At 38.6% G+C, this 16,018-nt stretch overlaps 1 protein-coding gene across 1 annotated transcript in view; it reads right to left on the reverse strand.

The window, feature by feature from the left end:
* Positions 1-8,741: 8,741 nt before the first annotated feature.
* The window catches only part of snx29 (sorting nexin 29), a 111,076-nt gene continuing 103,799 nt past the window's right edge, over positions 8,742-16,018 (reverse strand). The window contains exon 21 of the mRNA XM_041229152.1: positions 8,742-15,047. Within this exon, the coding sequence (XP_041085086.1) occupies positions 14,918-15,047 (130 nt within the window). The 3' untranslated portion in view covers positions 8,742-14,917. The remainder of the gene's footprint in view (positions 15,048-16,018) is intronic.

A 16,018-nucleotide genomic window follows, 5' to 3' on the forward strand; every position in this document is an offset into this window, starting at 1 on the left:
AAATGTTTACTGTATTTTAATGCCAAAATAGCCAGGACAGTAAGAAAGCACACTTTCTCAAACGTCAATATAGTTATATTTCTTGCCAAAATTATTGCTATATGGTAGTTGCCATTGCATTTCTTAACTCGGCACTTAAAATTGTATTTAACCACAAACTTACCCCCTCACTCCTTCCAGCAAGCCAGTAGAAGCTAGGCAGGAAAGGAAGTCGGCTAAACTGTCGCTGACAAAGTTATTTGTCAGCATGACTTGTAGTTCTGTCTCTCTTTAATATACTTTTCTTATCAGAATACTTAAACATGACAATGTCCATGGAGCCTGGTCTTATTGGCTCAAGTCTTATGTGACAACACAATCCCACCAAACACTTGTTATTATTGTTATTGTATAAATCAAGTTTTGGAGGGTGCGGTTTATTGTTAGGTTATGAGGTTATTTCTTTCTCTAGTCCAAAAGTAAGATGTTAAATGGTGAAATAAGCTCCTAGAAAGTGGAATGGTGTTCCATCTTCTTAACTCTGTCTCCTTTGCTTTGGGACAGGAGTGAAAGCTGTGTTCTCTGGACACTACCATCATAACGCTGGAGGGATGCACAATGGACTTGACATGGTGGCGACTTCTGCGACTGGCTGTCAGCTGGGCACCCACCCCCCACGGGCTGAGGGTGGTGGTAGTGACCGAGGAGAAGGTGGTCCATCGCTACTACAGCCTGGATGAGCTTAGCAAGACAGGCATGGAGAAAGACCTCCGAGACCTACTGGGATAGCTTTCTTTTTTTTTTTGTTTCCTAGGACCACAGAATCTTTTGCCACATCTTTTCAGAGTGTCCTACATGCCTTTTTCAAATTACAAACATGATTTTACATGTTTTTTTTTTTTTTTGTTTTTTTTTCAGAAATGGCTTCCTTCAAGCCACTCTTCCATACAGGCCAGACTTGTGGAGTACCTCAGCTATTGTTTACACGTAGACAGTTTCTCTCATCTCCCCAAGGAATGTTGTAGGTCTTTCAGAGTTGTTATTGGCTCCTTGGTGGCTTCTCTGACCACTGCCCTTCTTACCCAGCTGCTCAGTTTGGGAGGACGGTCTGCTTTAAGCAGATTCTGGGTGGTTCTGTATACCTTCCACTTCTTAATGATCGACTTGACTGTGTGCCAAGGGACACAACTTTAACCCAGAGTTGTTTTGAAAGCTCCTTGGTCTTCATGGTAGTATCTTTGCTTTGAATGCACTACCCAACTGTGGGACCTTACAGAGACAGGTGTATTTAATCTGAAATCACGTGAACCACTTTTATTGCACACAGGTGGACTCCATTTAACTTACTGTGTGAATTCTGAAGGCAACTGGTTGCACCTGAGCTTATTTAAGATGGTCATAACAAAGGGGGTGAATACTTATCTAATGAAGACTTTTCAGGTTTTTATTTTTTAATTGATTTGTTTTTTCACCCCCCCCCCCACCCCATTTTTTCACACACTGAAATGGAGCAGAAGACGCTCCCCCACCCCCAGCTAAAAGTGAATTTAATTGGGCATGTACGTCAGTAGGAAGAGCCTCCAACATCACTTTCAACAAAAGAGCAAATGGTAAATAGTAATTGGAAGTACAGGGTTTGACTGCTAACCAAATATAATACAGGACTATAATACAGGGTGACATCAAGGGGGAGGCTGATCAATACATATCTTTAAAGGAAGCGCAGTGGCTCATTGTCTTAATGAAGCATCAGGAGGATTCATTGGGATCTATAGGACTTGGGGATGCAACGCCAAAAAAGGCCCTTTACAAACGTTTGATTGATTGAATACCCAGAGGATATTTTTCATTGCTCAAGTCAAATCTCATCCTAAATGACAAGAGATACAAGTTGTTTTTGTTGTTGTTGTTTTATGGTCCTGTTATCCTCATCACGGATTTAAGGAAGTACCAAATACCAAATTGCAATTAAGTGATGCTAAAATTGCCCAAAACATTAATTATCTTCATCATGCTTTTTGTTTCTTTTTGTCTCAATAGCTGCTACTGTATAAAGATAGCGGCCCCCGTAATTAAAATGTAATCACAGCCTCTGAGCTACTGATTAATATTTTTTATAAACTTGTTCTTTTATTTTGGATAACAATGCCCCTTACACTGACTCTCTAGAGTGATTTGTTTGCCATCTGTATGCATTACAGTTTCACATGTGCTGGCTTTGTCAACAAGGTGGTGATGTCAGACCTCCCTTCCAGCCCACTCCCCTCTTACTGAACCACAACAGTCTCCATGGTGACCAAGATCTTACAAAGGGAAATTACAGTAAGAGATTTATTTATCAGGTCTGTTTACCTTCCTGTCTGAGAGAACACAGAAAAACTGGGAAAATGGCGCTAAAACCACCCACATAATGTTGTTAATCATTTAGTGCTTCTGGTAAGCAACTGTGTACCTTTTTATCATCACCCTAGTTTATTTGATACCATTTATGAACAGGTGTCAAGTTTTCCTCTCTTAGTTGTGACCATTAAAAATCACTGCTCCCTTAGTGGACTCAGTGTGCCAGGGAGTACACAAGACTCTGGTCCTAGTACCTGTCTAATAAGATCACAGACTGTACTACTTTTTATAGGATTATCACATTCAAAATCTTCAACAGCTGTGACTAATACCCCGGACTCCTCTGCATATTACATCCATCATGTTTCACACGAAAGGCTTTGATCATTTTTTACTGTCACTTGCCAAGCTGCTCCCACCAGAAGAGAATTCTCCTAACATGCCACACGTTATAGTATCTCCCAATGTCTAAAATATAAATACTTCTGTACATAAATACATACATACTGTACAGTCACTGGTACTCCTGGGAGAGAAACAGCTTCCATTGCATTGCAGTTTGATCTATTCCTGATTTTACCCTGAGTTTAAGAAGACATACATGAGCTTGTTCCTGGGGCTAATCAAACTCACAGTAAAACCTTGAAAGGTTGAAACTGCTATGCAATAGGGGTCTTATTTCCATCCCTGTACTCATAAGCATAATAATAATAATAATAATAATAATAATAATAATAATAATGTGTTTTAAATGTCCATTCTTGACCTAAAGGAACACTCTAATGAATCAGTGACTGATTGCTATGCAGTCAATGTATGTTATATCAGGGAACTTAAGCATCACTTAAGCCCATGTCTCTCTGACTGCAAACAGCTACTGCAGCCCCTTCCTTCAACACACAATCACAACTAATCTGTCTGCACGCACCACTATTTTCTCCTGGTTTACAGCAGTGAACTTGTGTGTGTGTGCATGGTGAATAAACCCACTGAAACAAAAAGCCAAAGCTAGTCTGATGAAACCTTTAAAATATTAGTTACAGGTTAGTTTGTCTGTTTAACCCTTTAGATAGTAGGATTAACACCGCTTCAATCAAATCTCATTGCTTTGATTGGAAGGCCTGTTTATCTGTTTTAAATACTTTGGATTTTAGTTTCTAATGTAGCACTCATATTGATGCACAAGTTGTTAAATACTGCTTTGCTTGTTTGTAGTTTCCCTATATGCTTGCCACAGTAGACAACAGGATTACATACATCGTAAATGCTATTCAGTTGCAATTATGAGATCCTGCAATTGCTCAAAACAAGATGAAATGTGTATAATCACAATGTTTAATCCTTACTGAAAATAGAACACCGCGGATGGAAGTCACAATTACTGCTGAACTGAAAACTGTTTTCTTAAGGTGACCAAAAAAAAAAAAAAAAAAAAGACACAGATGTAAGCATTTACTTTTCTATGTGCTCTCATGATGTTTTGTATATAGTAGAAACTACATATCAATTACTGTTTGACTAGTAGTAGTGGTGCGATTACAATTGATAATTAAAAGGTGTTTAAATGCAAAAAGAAAACTTTAAAAAGCCTAACAGCATTGCACAATACCTATTCCTTTGGGGAGGGGAAATACAACTGTCTTTTTCCAGGCCACTTTCTCACTGGCATGCACAGAAATGGCAGAGTATCACGTCTGCACTTGTTAGACATCATAAAGAAAACAGGGCAGGAACGAGACAACTCCTTAACCCCAAAGTGTTGAAACAGTGTAACAGAAACTAACATCAAACACGTGTTAGCAGTTTACAGGCAAGCTAGCCTAGTGCTTACAGCTGACAGACTAGGAGGCTGAGTGGACTAGTGGCTACTAAGCAAGTAACTGCAAGAGAAATGAAGCAGTGCTATGTTCGCTGCAAGTGGGATAACAAATTCCACAAAGCCAAAGAATGTGTCAGCCCCTCACAATCCTGTGATTCTTAATCACACTTAAATGAGCTAATCCGCTCTTTTGGGTTGTGAAGAACACATTTGTAACTCGCTGCGCGCCTGCTCTCCCATGGAAAGGCAACGTGTCACTGTTTTTCTAGAAACAGGTGTCAATGTGTGAGTTAAACACATCTTACCCAATAGCTGGTTGGCACAGCCCAGCAGCCTCCTTACCATCTGCACCTTGAGATCACCATCTGCGGAGGCCTGAGTGTTCCACAGAGCGCCCGGATAAGCAAGCTTCTTAACCCCTTCACAGTGCAGTGCATTTTCAAGTGTCTGTTCCTTTAGTAACAATGAATTCAAGCTCCAAAAGCACAAGGTATGGGAACAGCATCCACACGCACCTAAAGTATATTAAATGCACATATTTATCAGGAGCAGAAAATAAAAGCAACTCATCATGACTTGCATTCCTAAATTTACAAATAACAAATTCCTCATACACAGTTTAATCAAAATCAGACAAGCGGATCCTTTAATCAATTAATACAGTGCCTGTGTCCTCCAAGCCCTAAGACAGAGTGATGGCTAACTAAAAAATTCATTTTTTGAACAGGCCTGTTTGAATTCTCTAGTTATTTATTGTTTCTATCTGCCCTCATGTCTCAGAGCAGCCCTACCTATTAAGGGAAACCTAAATCTCTTCTGCATTACTATCCTCCACAAGTTCTCATTTCTGCATAGATTAAAAACAAATTTAAAAAATAATCTAATCTATATTAGAAACGATCATACAAGTCTTTCAATAAGTAGCTTAAACGCATAGAATGGAAGTTTTTTATGCCAAGGTGGCAAACACATAAAACAAAATTCCTTTTAGTATAATAACAGAATGTAAGGCGTTTCAAACCTTTTTTTTCCCTGGTCATAAAAAGTTGGACTTATCACATACTTGCACAGAGGTCTTTGGATAATACCAGGGACTGGGGTCTTGTAAAACAGATTAAAGAGAGGTGCATAGACTGAAAATTTCAACTTCTGTGAGACAAGGGGCATGCTTGCTACTGTAGAAAGTTGGAGGATTTCACCGTAAGTTCTTAGTTAAGGAAAAGGATTGAAGGAATTAGTGGTAAAACTATGTGTCTATTCACAGGGCAGTTGAGCCCGAGAAAGAACTGACAGCAATGGGGAACTATGGCTTATTTCTGTGTTACAGAACAATCGGTCTTAATGTTTTCCAGTCTTTTGTTTAACAAATGCTATGGATTGATTTCAGTGAAGCGAAGATAATGTGCTTCACTCAAAAAAAAAAAAAATGTTTTGTTACATATACTAAATATAGTACATATGGTAAAGAACATTTCTGTTAATTTCCTTTTTCTTACTTAGATGAAGGAAAGATTTGAACAGCCGTGTCTAAGAGTTCATCAAAAGAAAATCATTATCAAATCGCCTACATGTCTTGTACTAGTGAGAAATCACTAAAGCTAAGCAATTTGATTACATGCAGATTAAACATATTATTAATTAATGCTACTTTGAATTAGTGAAAAATGCTTTTCTACATTAGCATAATGGTTTCTACATACCCCGAGAGACTTGACTACAAATATAATGGTTGTTTCTAAATATGTTTAAAAAAAAAACCCCACAAGGGATAGATAGTTCAAAAGACTGCAGCGTTTATGTACGTGCTGAAGCAGGGCAGGTAAAGCACGTGTGAAAGTCAGGGATTGATAGGAAGAACAAAATCTATTTAATGAACTGGTACAGCTTTTACCTAATGATGAATGCTGCTCCTCCAGTCAAGTCGAGTTCAGGACAGATCCGCCAGTGGCAAGTGTAGCAATGATTAATTCATTACTTGCTCACAGCCAGACAGTACTGAAGAAGGGTCTGTCTCCTCAATGGGCAGAGCACAGGAAAACACAAAGAATCTCTAGCAGTTAAAACCAAAGTCCTCTGTTAAATGTACTTTTGAAAGGTGAAATGACAAACTTCATAAACAAGACCATTTAGGAATCAAATTAAAAGCAAATCAATGCGTAGGGCTGGACTGCTCCTTCACACCTTTAGAGAAAGTATGACTCCTCTCCAGTGCAGGCTTGAGGCAAAGAGTCTGATTCTGATGAAAGTTTATCCCTGGGTTTAAAACAGTCATTAATGTTATCCTGTGGTACTTAAAACTATTCAGTCCAATAACTAAACAACACATTGAAATTTGTATAATTATAAAAAGTGTAAGATCCTCACGGTATGATACCTAAATTATTTATTAAAAAACAACCTGCAGGGGACGGCATATTCTGGAATGCCCCACTGAGGGTAAAGAGGAGGACCATCAGGACAAGTAGGTGCAACAAGTTTAATAAAGAAGAATCAGAGCTGTAATGTGCAGCAATTCCCCTGTGGCGAAAGTCTAATTATCACCAGAGATGGGGGGGTGCCTGGGATACTGCAGACGTCCCTGTGGTCAGTCCAATAAGAGGGTGATAATGAGCAGCCTCAAAGCGGGCTTTACCGGCTGTCCTGATTGCCATTTCAATATCAACACTCAGCAGCAGGGGCCCCTGCCACCCTCCCGAGCTGTGTTGACACTCCCCCGTCAGAGATGTTGTAAGATAGTGGAATGTTCTCCTGGGTTTTACTGTTACTAAACCAAACTCCTACTATCAAAATATTGCACTACAATGTGTAACCAATACATCTTTAGACATACTAAAATATTTGTTTTAGCAAAGCAAGAAGGCACAGCATTTCTGAAGTTCTAGCTGTATTTAGTAAAATATGGGGGGCTCTTTATAAGTTTGCTCCAAAATGTATTTTGAAATAACATGTGTCAGCTGCACAAAGGTATATAATATGGGTGTATAAAGGGTTTGAAAAGGGACTGCACCTTGAAAGAGAACTTTTCTTTTTTTTTGGTTTGTGTTTATAAACTTATAAAAATAAGAATCCAACTGTGTTTAATATGCCAAAAAATACAACAAACAAAAAACCCCCCAGCAAATCAAGATATGAGACATTCTTGTACATCAAAACAGATGAAAGAAAAACTTCAAACAGGAGCCCCAACTCCCACACTGACACTGCAGCACACAACTAAACAGCAAAGTCATCTAGCATTCAGAAGCATTTTACAATACAGGATCCTCTGCTGTAAGCAATCCCCTCGAGACCTGGCCCATCTAATCTGGGTACGGCTGCACTCAAATGAACAGTCAATACATTAACAAGACGCCTGTTAAGATTTGCCAGGTCTCTTTATTGAGATCCTCATTAACAGAGCATAATAGTTCTCTTTTTTTTCCTTTTGGTACAATGATTTCAATGTAACTTCAGTCTGTAACAATCCACCTGTCCATCAGCAGGGATTCCTTCTCTTTTTTTTAATAAAAAGGAATGTAGATCCATCAAACTGTGTTGTTTTCCCACACGTTTCCCCTTGGTGAATTCTGTGCTGCATTCCAGCCATCAAAACAGGCAAGGAGGTAACACTAGGTATTTGATTTTAATTTACATTTCAACTAATAAAGCAGGCCAATGTTTAGAATGTGTTGGCATTCAGGATCCAGCTTCGCTCACACCCGTCTATATTTCTGTATCAATGTTTTTTGTTTTATTTTTTCAAGTTCAGGAATTATTAATTCGATTGGTGTTTCAACGAATGTTACTAATTGTAGTTTTCACCTTAAGGTTTTAACTTGTGTCTGTTTAGAGACCTGGCAGGGCTTCTAAATCAAACTTAAATGTATTTGCTTCAATGTAGCTTCTTGAGATACACAAACTGCCCCTCAATCACCACTACAACTTTACAAATAACCCTGATTTCATGGCAGTATATTTGCATAGACTTCTCGTTAAATAGCAACAGAGCCACTAAAGGAAAAACATTTTGTTGAAAACTATCACTGAATACAAATAACACCTGTTGGGAACCATTTGAATCTGCAGATTAGTACCGATTGGGTTCAGACTGCATTATGTTCTTGCACAGCTGAAGCACTATTGGTGAAATAAAAGCCTGTTTTATGTTTCTGCATTATCCTAAAACAAAGGGTCACAAGATGTTCAAAACTCAGCTGGAATAACTATTCTGCAATCCAGTTTGTAAAAGTTCCCATAATGTAGCCTTGCAACCATACCTCTTTGGGTTGTGACCTTATTGGATATCAGAAGTTAAGCTGGATCAAGCCTGAATTATTCTAGGAAGTGGCTTGGTTAGTGTTGTAGGGAATCAATAATACAGAAATGTATCCTGTAATAATTATGATAACACTGTCTTCAGCCAGAAGAGGATTTAAAAAAAACAAACAAACAAAAAAAAACACAGTACCTTTATACCAAACTTCTGCTCAGCATCATGTTAATGTTTGGATGATTTTCAAAGCAAGATAGAATCAATTTGAGACACAGTTAGATTGTTTTTTTGTACAGAAGACGTTTGTTTGTCTGCCTATTTTTGATTTGTCAGTCGCTGTCATGATTTCTGGAAGTGGTGTGCCCGTGTGTTTGAGTGTGTGTCATTAAAGCACAGTTTCTGTCTTGTCTCTCATCTGTAATAACAAAAACGTTCATAAAGCACATGCATTCTGATCAGCAATAAAGAAGGGTTTTAATGTAAAATAAGGGCCGCAAGCAAATTGGATATCTAATGAAATTATTTTTTTACTTAACAGTATGCATCTTCCTTTGTCTGGGACTGACAGCTTCATTTAAACAAGAAGTTGTTTCAATCATAGAAACAGAAAGAGAATGAACTGTTAGAAGCAAGGTCGAGGGTGAACTAATTGTAGCTAACATAGTACTTCCAAAAAACATCTCTGCTATGCACATCAATTTATTACATTGGTCTCAAATGTGCAGTTTTGAAAGAAACACATCTTACAGCAAGTATGTATTTTCAGTATCTGGCATTACACTCTGTTAAAAACAACTCTGCTTGCAAGCCATGCTTTTAGACTGGCTTGTACTTCCTGGGGCATTTCACCTGGAGAGCAAAACTGTCCCCACCTCTTCACTTTTCCGTCGATAACCAGTCAGCTGCTTCCCCATACTGATGGGCATGCTTTCGGCCAGTAACATGCGTTGACCCACTGCTGAGGTGAAATGACCCAGGAAGTGCGAGTGCAACAGATAACCCATGAAGAATAAAGCGTCGAAATCCTGCCGTGTGCCCCGCCTCTGCCCAGTAGCATGCCAATTCTCTAAAGGTAATTTTAACTGCAAGGGTCTTCCCTCCATGAAACATTCTTGGCTAGATTCTCAATGCTTTTTACTCCATATCATAAGTGCAACTATTTAAGCCAGGAAAAAAATACAGGCACAAATATAAAGGCTTGTTAATTTATCTGCTCTTACCTGGTTATGAATATCTGCAAGTTCCATTTCTTCTGGTTTCAGAATAACAGCAGAGTAAAACGTATGCAATATGCAATACTGATAAGCGGAAACAATGCACATTTTCAGAAGCAAGTTCAATAATTGGCATAATTGCAAATACATTTTTTGGATGCATTTTCAACAGTGAGCTCAAAAATAGATCAGTTGGTTCTGGTGAGTTATATTCATAAATGGTTTAAACTCCTCTATTAAAATTGAAGCAGGAAATTAAAAAAAAAACAAAAAAAACACACTAAGTCTGTAACTATGGATACAATTTTATGGTGATTTTTGTTTTATGGTTAAATATATTTTTTTTCCCATAAATCAACCATTTGCATCAGTTAAACAGAAACAGATAAAGCATGGCAAAGAAGAGGAAAGTATTATAAATAAAAAAAAAAATAAGCATAGGTAAACATTGTAAAAACATGGTACACGGTATGGTAAATGTGTAGTCTGGAAAACTGAAATTATTGTGGCACATGTTTCAGGAACAAAAACATGGTAAATGACTATGGGAACATAACAGAAGTATAAAACATCCTTGCGTATGTCAAAAACTTGACAAAAAATAAATATTGACATACAGCACTATGGAGAGAAACACATTTCTATACCAGAGAGCGAGAGAAAGCTTGACAGATACACAAAGTAAATATCTTGACAGAAGCAGCTGTGTAAAAGCAGGTTAATGGAGCCTCCCGGGCAAAACCAAATTGCTTAATTCTCCATCTTACTTCAGGCAGGTATTTAATATAAAAGACCTTGACAAATGAAAGCAGAGTAGCACAACTCCCACAGCAGTCCGGGCACTTCACTCTGGACGAATGTAACTTATTTGTAAATTTCCTGTTAACAAAACGGAGCTACAGCACACAGGAGAATAAGAGAGGCGGGAAACAGAATGAAGAGCTGAGCCTGTCATCATTCTTCAGCTCACAAAAGAGAACCACGAAAGGAGGTGTCATGGTAAGGCAGGCTGGGGAAATTTAGAGCAACAAACAGGCATCCTGAAAGAGGAAAGCCAAGACATATCAATGGCAAGTCCGGGACTTCCATCCACTGCTATGATGCTTTAGTGTCTGTTTACAACATCCTTCCATATATTAGCCATATTGAGCTTTATCAAAAAGGAAGGATACCTCATTGACAGTCCAGTGTAGCTGTAGGGACACAAGCTTCCTTCCCCCTTAAATTCTGATTGCCATTACATACACATGGTATGTTACTTGGGCAAGTATGTAACCACTTTAGATAAAAATGACAGAACCTGTAACCCAGCTATTAGTGACAACATGGTTAGAAAAGTGACAGTGTCTTGTTGGAATGACTGAGGTGCTGTTAAAGAGAGATCCACTCATATTAAAGTGCAAGCTCTCGCCACGCTACAGGTTAACTAACCTAAAGCACGCATCTTTTTTTTTTTTTTTGTTGTATCTCATCCAAGACAGATTCCAAACACAACAGCCAAGCAAAACACAACCTCTTTAGCGAATTATCCAGTCTGAATTAAGCTCTGAATAACTGATCTACAGGCAACAGGTGATACGTCCCCATCTGCTTCATTAGTGCAGTGGAGCTTGGAGTGATCCACGGATACCGCAGGGATCCCCAATCACTCAGCAAGGTCAGATTCAAGCTGGCTTTTAATTACTGTTTAGTTTCCAGTATGGTATGGTGGCCGCACAATACTGTAAGAAACTAATTTCAGACAGAGGTGAGATCGCTTGGGTAGCACTTTCTGTCCCACACATGTCAATCCAAATCTGATCCCCTCTGCCATTCAGACTGTGAGAGCTAGACTGAGACCATAGATATAAACAAATGCACGACCATGCAAATTAGCAACATTACTACCAATATTAATTACAGAGACCACTTGGTGTGTTTATATTTTAATCTTGAAATAATTGTTCATGTTTAAATACAAAGCAAAAACATGCATACGCTTGTAACAAAATAATAAAAAACATCATTTTGTTCAGCCTTCATAGTTTCTTGTGTACAAAAGAAGTACAGTGACAGCTTCAACAAGTTTTTCGATTTTATGAGGGGCTAGTGAATCGCTTGATTAGTGGTATTCTACAACAGTCTTACCAAAAACTGTGGGACAGGGTTTTACTCATCTTCCGATGACAATTTTCCTGCCTCTTATTAGCTTTCTGATTCCAACTAACCATTGGATAGATGCGGTTCTTATTGCAAGTGTGTTTCTAGCTGGCGAAACTGAAAAACATTTCTGGCAATTTGTTCTAGCAATTTTTCAAGCGACAGGTTTTAGCAAACATTTTCCAGCTACAATTTTGACTTGAGACTTGTTGAAGCTAAAGATCTAAGCTCTGACCACTAATCATTAAAAATATTGCTTTTAAACATTTAAATACAGGTTTTACATGATGTGCACTTGCTTCTTAATTTAGATAAGCAGAGTGAATCCCCATGAATTTCGCTATCAATGTTTACATTAAATTTTTTTGCAAATACTATCTGGGGAATACAATCCTTGTTGTGTTACTTGTAGCAGTTTATATAATTGTTCTTACCGGGTTAACTTAAAACTACCTTTAAACATGGCCACTAGTAGGTTATAAATAGAAGATTAAGTCTGAAATGAGAAAAACGAATGAGAAATGAACTACAAAATAAAAAGACCTTTTCCAAATTCGTATCTGTTGAAATTAAATACCACAGTTAATTGTAATAACATAAAAGTATTGCATGCTTTGTATTTTAGACGTATTCTTTAGTCTGACTAACACTAAGCTTGACATTGCAGATATAGAACTTGTTCCACTATGTGCATGCTGTCGAGAAATACAATCTGCCTGGCAGCAGTAGAGGGGAGTGCGGTGGCAGTGTGAGTCATAAGGGGGCGCCGTCATCAGCATTTTTACAGGTGCTCAATTTGCCCACCTTTGTTTCCACAGTAGCTAGCAGCCGATGGGTCACATTACCCAATTGCAAGCACCCACTTTCCCCTGACATAGCCACAGAACGAAGTGACTTTTGAACATTCCAAATTTCCCTTTGTGCACATACTGTACTACACACCATGGCACTGGTCATTGTGTGTATTGTTACATTGCATTTCCAAAACAAATCCATAAGTAATGCAAAAAAAAAAAAAAAAAATCCTATGGAACCATAAAAACGTTAAGGCAGTCAGAAGGAAAGGTGCGGTCTGCTACCACTGAAACATCACTGTGGCATTTCTACAGGTCCATCACCCCCAGGCTCCAGGCTCAAACAATGGTTTTTACAAGAACATTTGGGATTTACATCATATAATACATCCAGTACAGAGTACTGTCAAACAGAGCCAAGGGATTGTTTCCTTTATTCCTGAAAATCATTTTCTGAAGCTAAACAATAAACTCAAAATAATCCACTTTTCTAATCCACTTTTGCAGTTCTTACATGGTACATTAAAGTTTTAAACATTGTTTAGTACCTGATATTGAGATAAATACGATAATTACCAGGCAAAACAATTTAGTTTTACATACCGTAGCACTGTGTTTTTCAAACCCAGTTCTGCTGTACAGTGACAAAGCATCACCTCTGATTTACACCCTGTAAATACACTTGTCTTGTAGAACAGGGGTATCAAACAGCAGACCCCAGGGCAAGCGTTGTCTGGTCTTCCCATAGCATACATACACAATGCGCCTCTCGTTTATTAAAAAGTCACTGAAATTAGGCTGGGTTTTCCAATAGATAAAATATAGTTAGTGACCAAATCTTTTAATATGTTACTCTTTTAGATTCTAGAATACACATGTGCACCTGTCATAGATTCCTAGAGCGTTATCCTTTTCTGTGTACTGCAGTGATTATTGAACTGACTGCAGTAGCTGAATACTCAAGAGTTTTAATTACTGTGCAATATAATTAAGTGTGTAGTTTCAGCAGTAGATTTGCTAAACAACTATTAAAGGGTAGAGAACTTGGGTTCTCTTGGCACTCTGACAGACAGCTCTCCAACTCACACAGGCATGATAAATTCACCCACATTGGCAGGAACATAATTTCCTCAGCTGTTTCAAGTGCTTTCCTTTCTGTGTGGGTTTCCACTTTCATCTGCAGAACTGTGAAGTGAACTAATGTCCATTTAGTGCTGGTCTCGGCCACGTTCATTGTCAAGTTAGCAGAGTATCTCTTGTCAAGCAATGTGCACGACTGTTCATGAAGAACAGAAATCAGGCACAGTTAACTTAATACTTCTGCTAAAAGAAATTCACCGACCATTCTTTTTACTGTAGCCTGTGTCAAATGTATACTCACAGAAAGGAGTATATGCCAAGGTGGTATGAAAACGTATTTGATCAGTAACCAGTCCCAGATAGAGATCAGGGTATTTAAACCACTGCACTGAAACATGCAGTACAGTGGCCCGTTAATGTGGAATACCTCTTTCGAAGAACAAGGCAATTTCTGGTTTAAAACTGGTTGAAATAAAAAAGTGCCATGGAAGCACAACTTGGGAGCAGCATTCAGGGCTGGATCTCTTTTGACAGTGGCAATAGTTGTAAGTCAACTCCCATTTTACCTTTGGAGCCAAGTCTTGGAGTCAATCCATCCTGAGCAAACTCTCACCAGTCCTTAAATATTATCTGCATTTCTATTTGTAAATACTCAAGGCTAGCTGCTTTAAGAGACTCTGTATGCCTGTATTTCTAGAATCATTTCTCCAAAACTACTGGATGATTGTGACTGATGTGATATTTGCCCCTGTCACATGGGACGGACACAAGAACCTGCATCTTACAGCCACATTTTCATGTTGTTGTTTTGTTCCTGTCCAAGTACCAGGTTAATGGACTAAATAAATGTCAGCCTTAAATATTACTCCCTAAATCCGTTTTCTGGCTTTGTTAAATTAATTCATGAGTCAACTGAAGTGGCACATTCTGCACAATTTAGGCAAAATCCATGCCAATCTTTGTGTGAATCAATATCTATCATTCACAACTATAAATACCAAAAGAATCTGACTAATACTTAAAAGAAAAGCTTTGGTCCAGCAGACTAATATTTCTATATCTGCATGTAATATTACTCGTGTGAATCAATATTTGATTTACAAAAAACTAAAAAATGGCATAGTTTGACATCAGTCAACTACGCCATTGCCAAAAAGCTTATCCCCAGCTTTACTCTGAAGCCCATGTGGTGCAGTGCAGATCTGTAAGTGGAAAGGAATGCGGACTCCCCAGTGGTTGAAGCTGGTTGGCTGTCGAGCGGTTTCAGGGATTCTGGAGGTCACCTGGTGGGGTTCGGAGGTCAGAGGTCTCCACTCTGTGGTTCCAGGTTGCGAGTCTCTTTTTGTTGACTGCGAGACAGTTTAGGGAATCTGGAGGCCACACGTGATCGGCTGGGCTTGTTGCCACTGTCCGTCAAAGGTGGGGTGTCCCTAAATAAACAAGATGACAAGTTAGAGGTGGAAAGAACTCTTTCTGTATGGAAATAGTTTGAAGACTGACAGGCTGTGATTGTAATTAGGTACCATAAGTATAGCTTGCAAGGGTTTAAACTTTGATGCATCAAACATCACTTCTGTGCTTTTATAACTTAAAATGACATGCAATTGCATAGAAGGCTCTAAATGTTGACTGAATGGGGGTTCCCTGGAAATAGTTATCCTCATACAAACACAATCCCTTTTTCAATTTAGATTTTGCTGCCTATAACAGTAAAACTGATGGACACTAACCACTGTGGCACTGTGAGATGGACTGCTGTCCACGGAATACAAAATTGAGGCCATCTATTCATTTCACTTAATTCAGTTTCAAACCTAGTTCTTCAGAGCTGAACAGCTCATGCATTCACCCACTGCCACAAAAGCCCATTATTCACGCAGAGAATAGTAAATGTGCCCAATAATTTGCTGGCCGATATTCTATCAGATAAAAAAAAAAGCTGGGGTCATTCAGACGCTGACCTGAGGCTAATGCTGTGCTGGCAAGACTCAATGTGCCCAACAGTCTCGCCTCATCCCCTGCACTTTCTAAAAAAAAAAAAAAAAAATCAAAAAAATCACCTAGCCTATTGTATATTGATGTTACAAGCTTGTTCGCAAGGTCTAATTGATTTAATGACCAAGACATGTGGAAATTGCATTTGAAGTGCTTTTTGTCAAAGCCCTTGCTGTTTTGTAGTATTTACAAATCGAGTGTTTTTGTTTTAGGCTGTTTTCTTGTTATTTTCCTTTGCTCTTTCTCAGCAAATCTTACTTGCTCTCTAGATCTGCCATCTCTCCATTCTAAAGGCACTGTGTGACTTGCTCCTCTGTGGACCCTGGCAGTATGGAATCGGTTAATCGTACCAATCAAGGGAACTTTCATGTAGTTCAAGTTAACAGGAATACAGTTAGATTGTGAA

The sequence above is a fragment of the Polyodon spathula genome, chromosome 26, assembly GCF_017654505.1.
Source record: "Polyodon spathula isolate WHYD16114869_AA chromosome 26, ASM1765450v1, whole genome shotgun sequence".
Lineage (NCBI taxonomy): Eukaryota > Metazoa > Chordata > Actinopteri > Acipenseriformes > Polyodontidae > Polyodon > Polyodon spathula.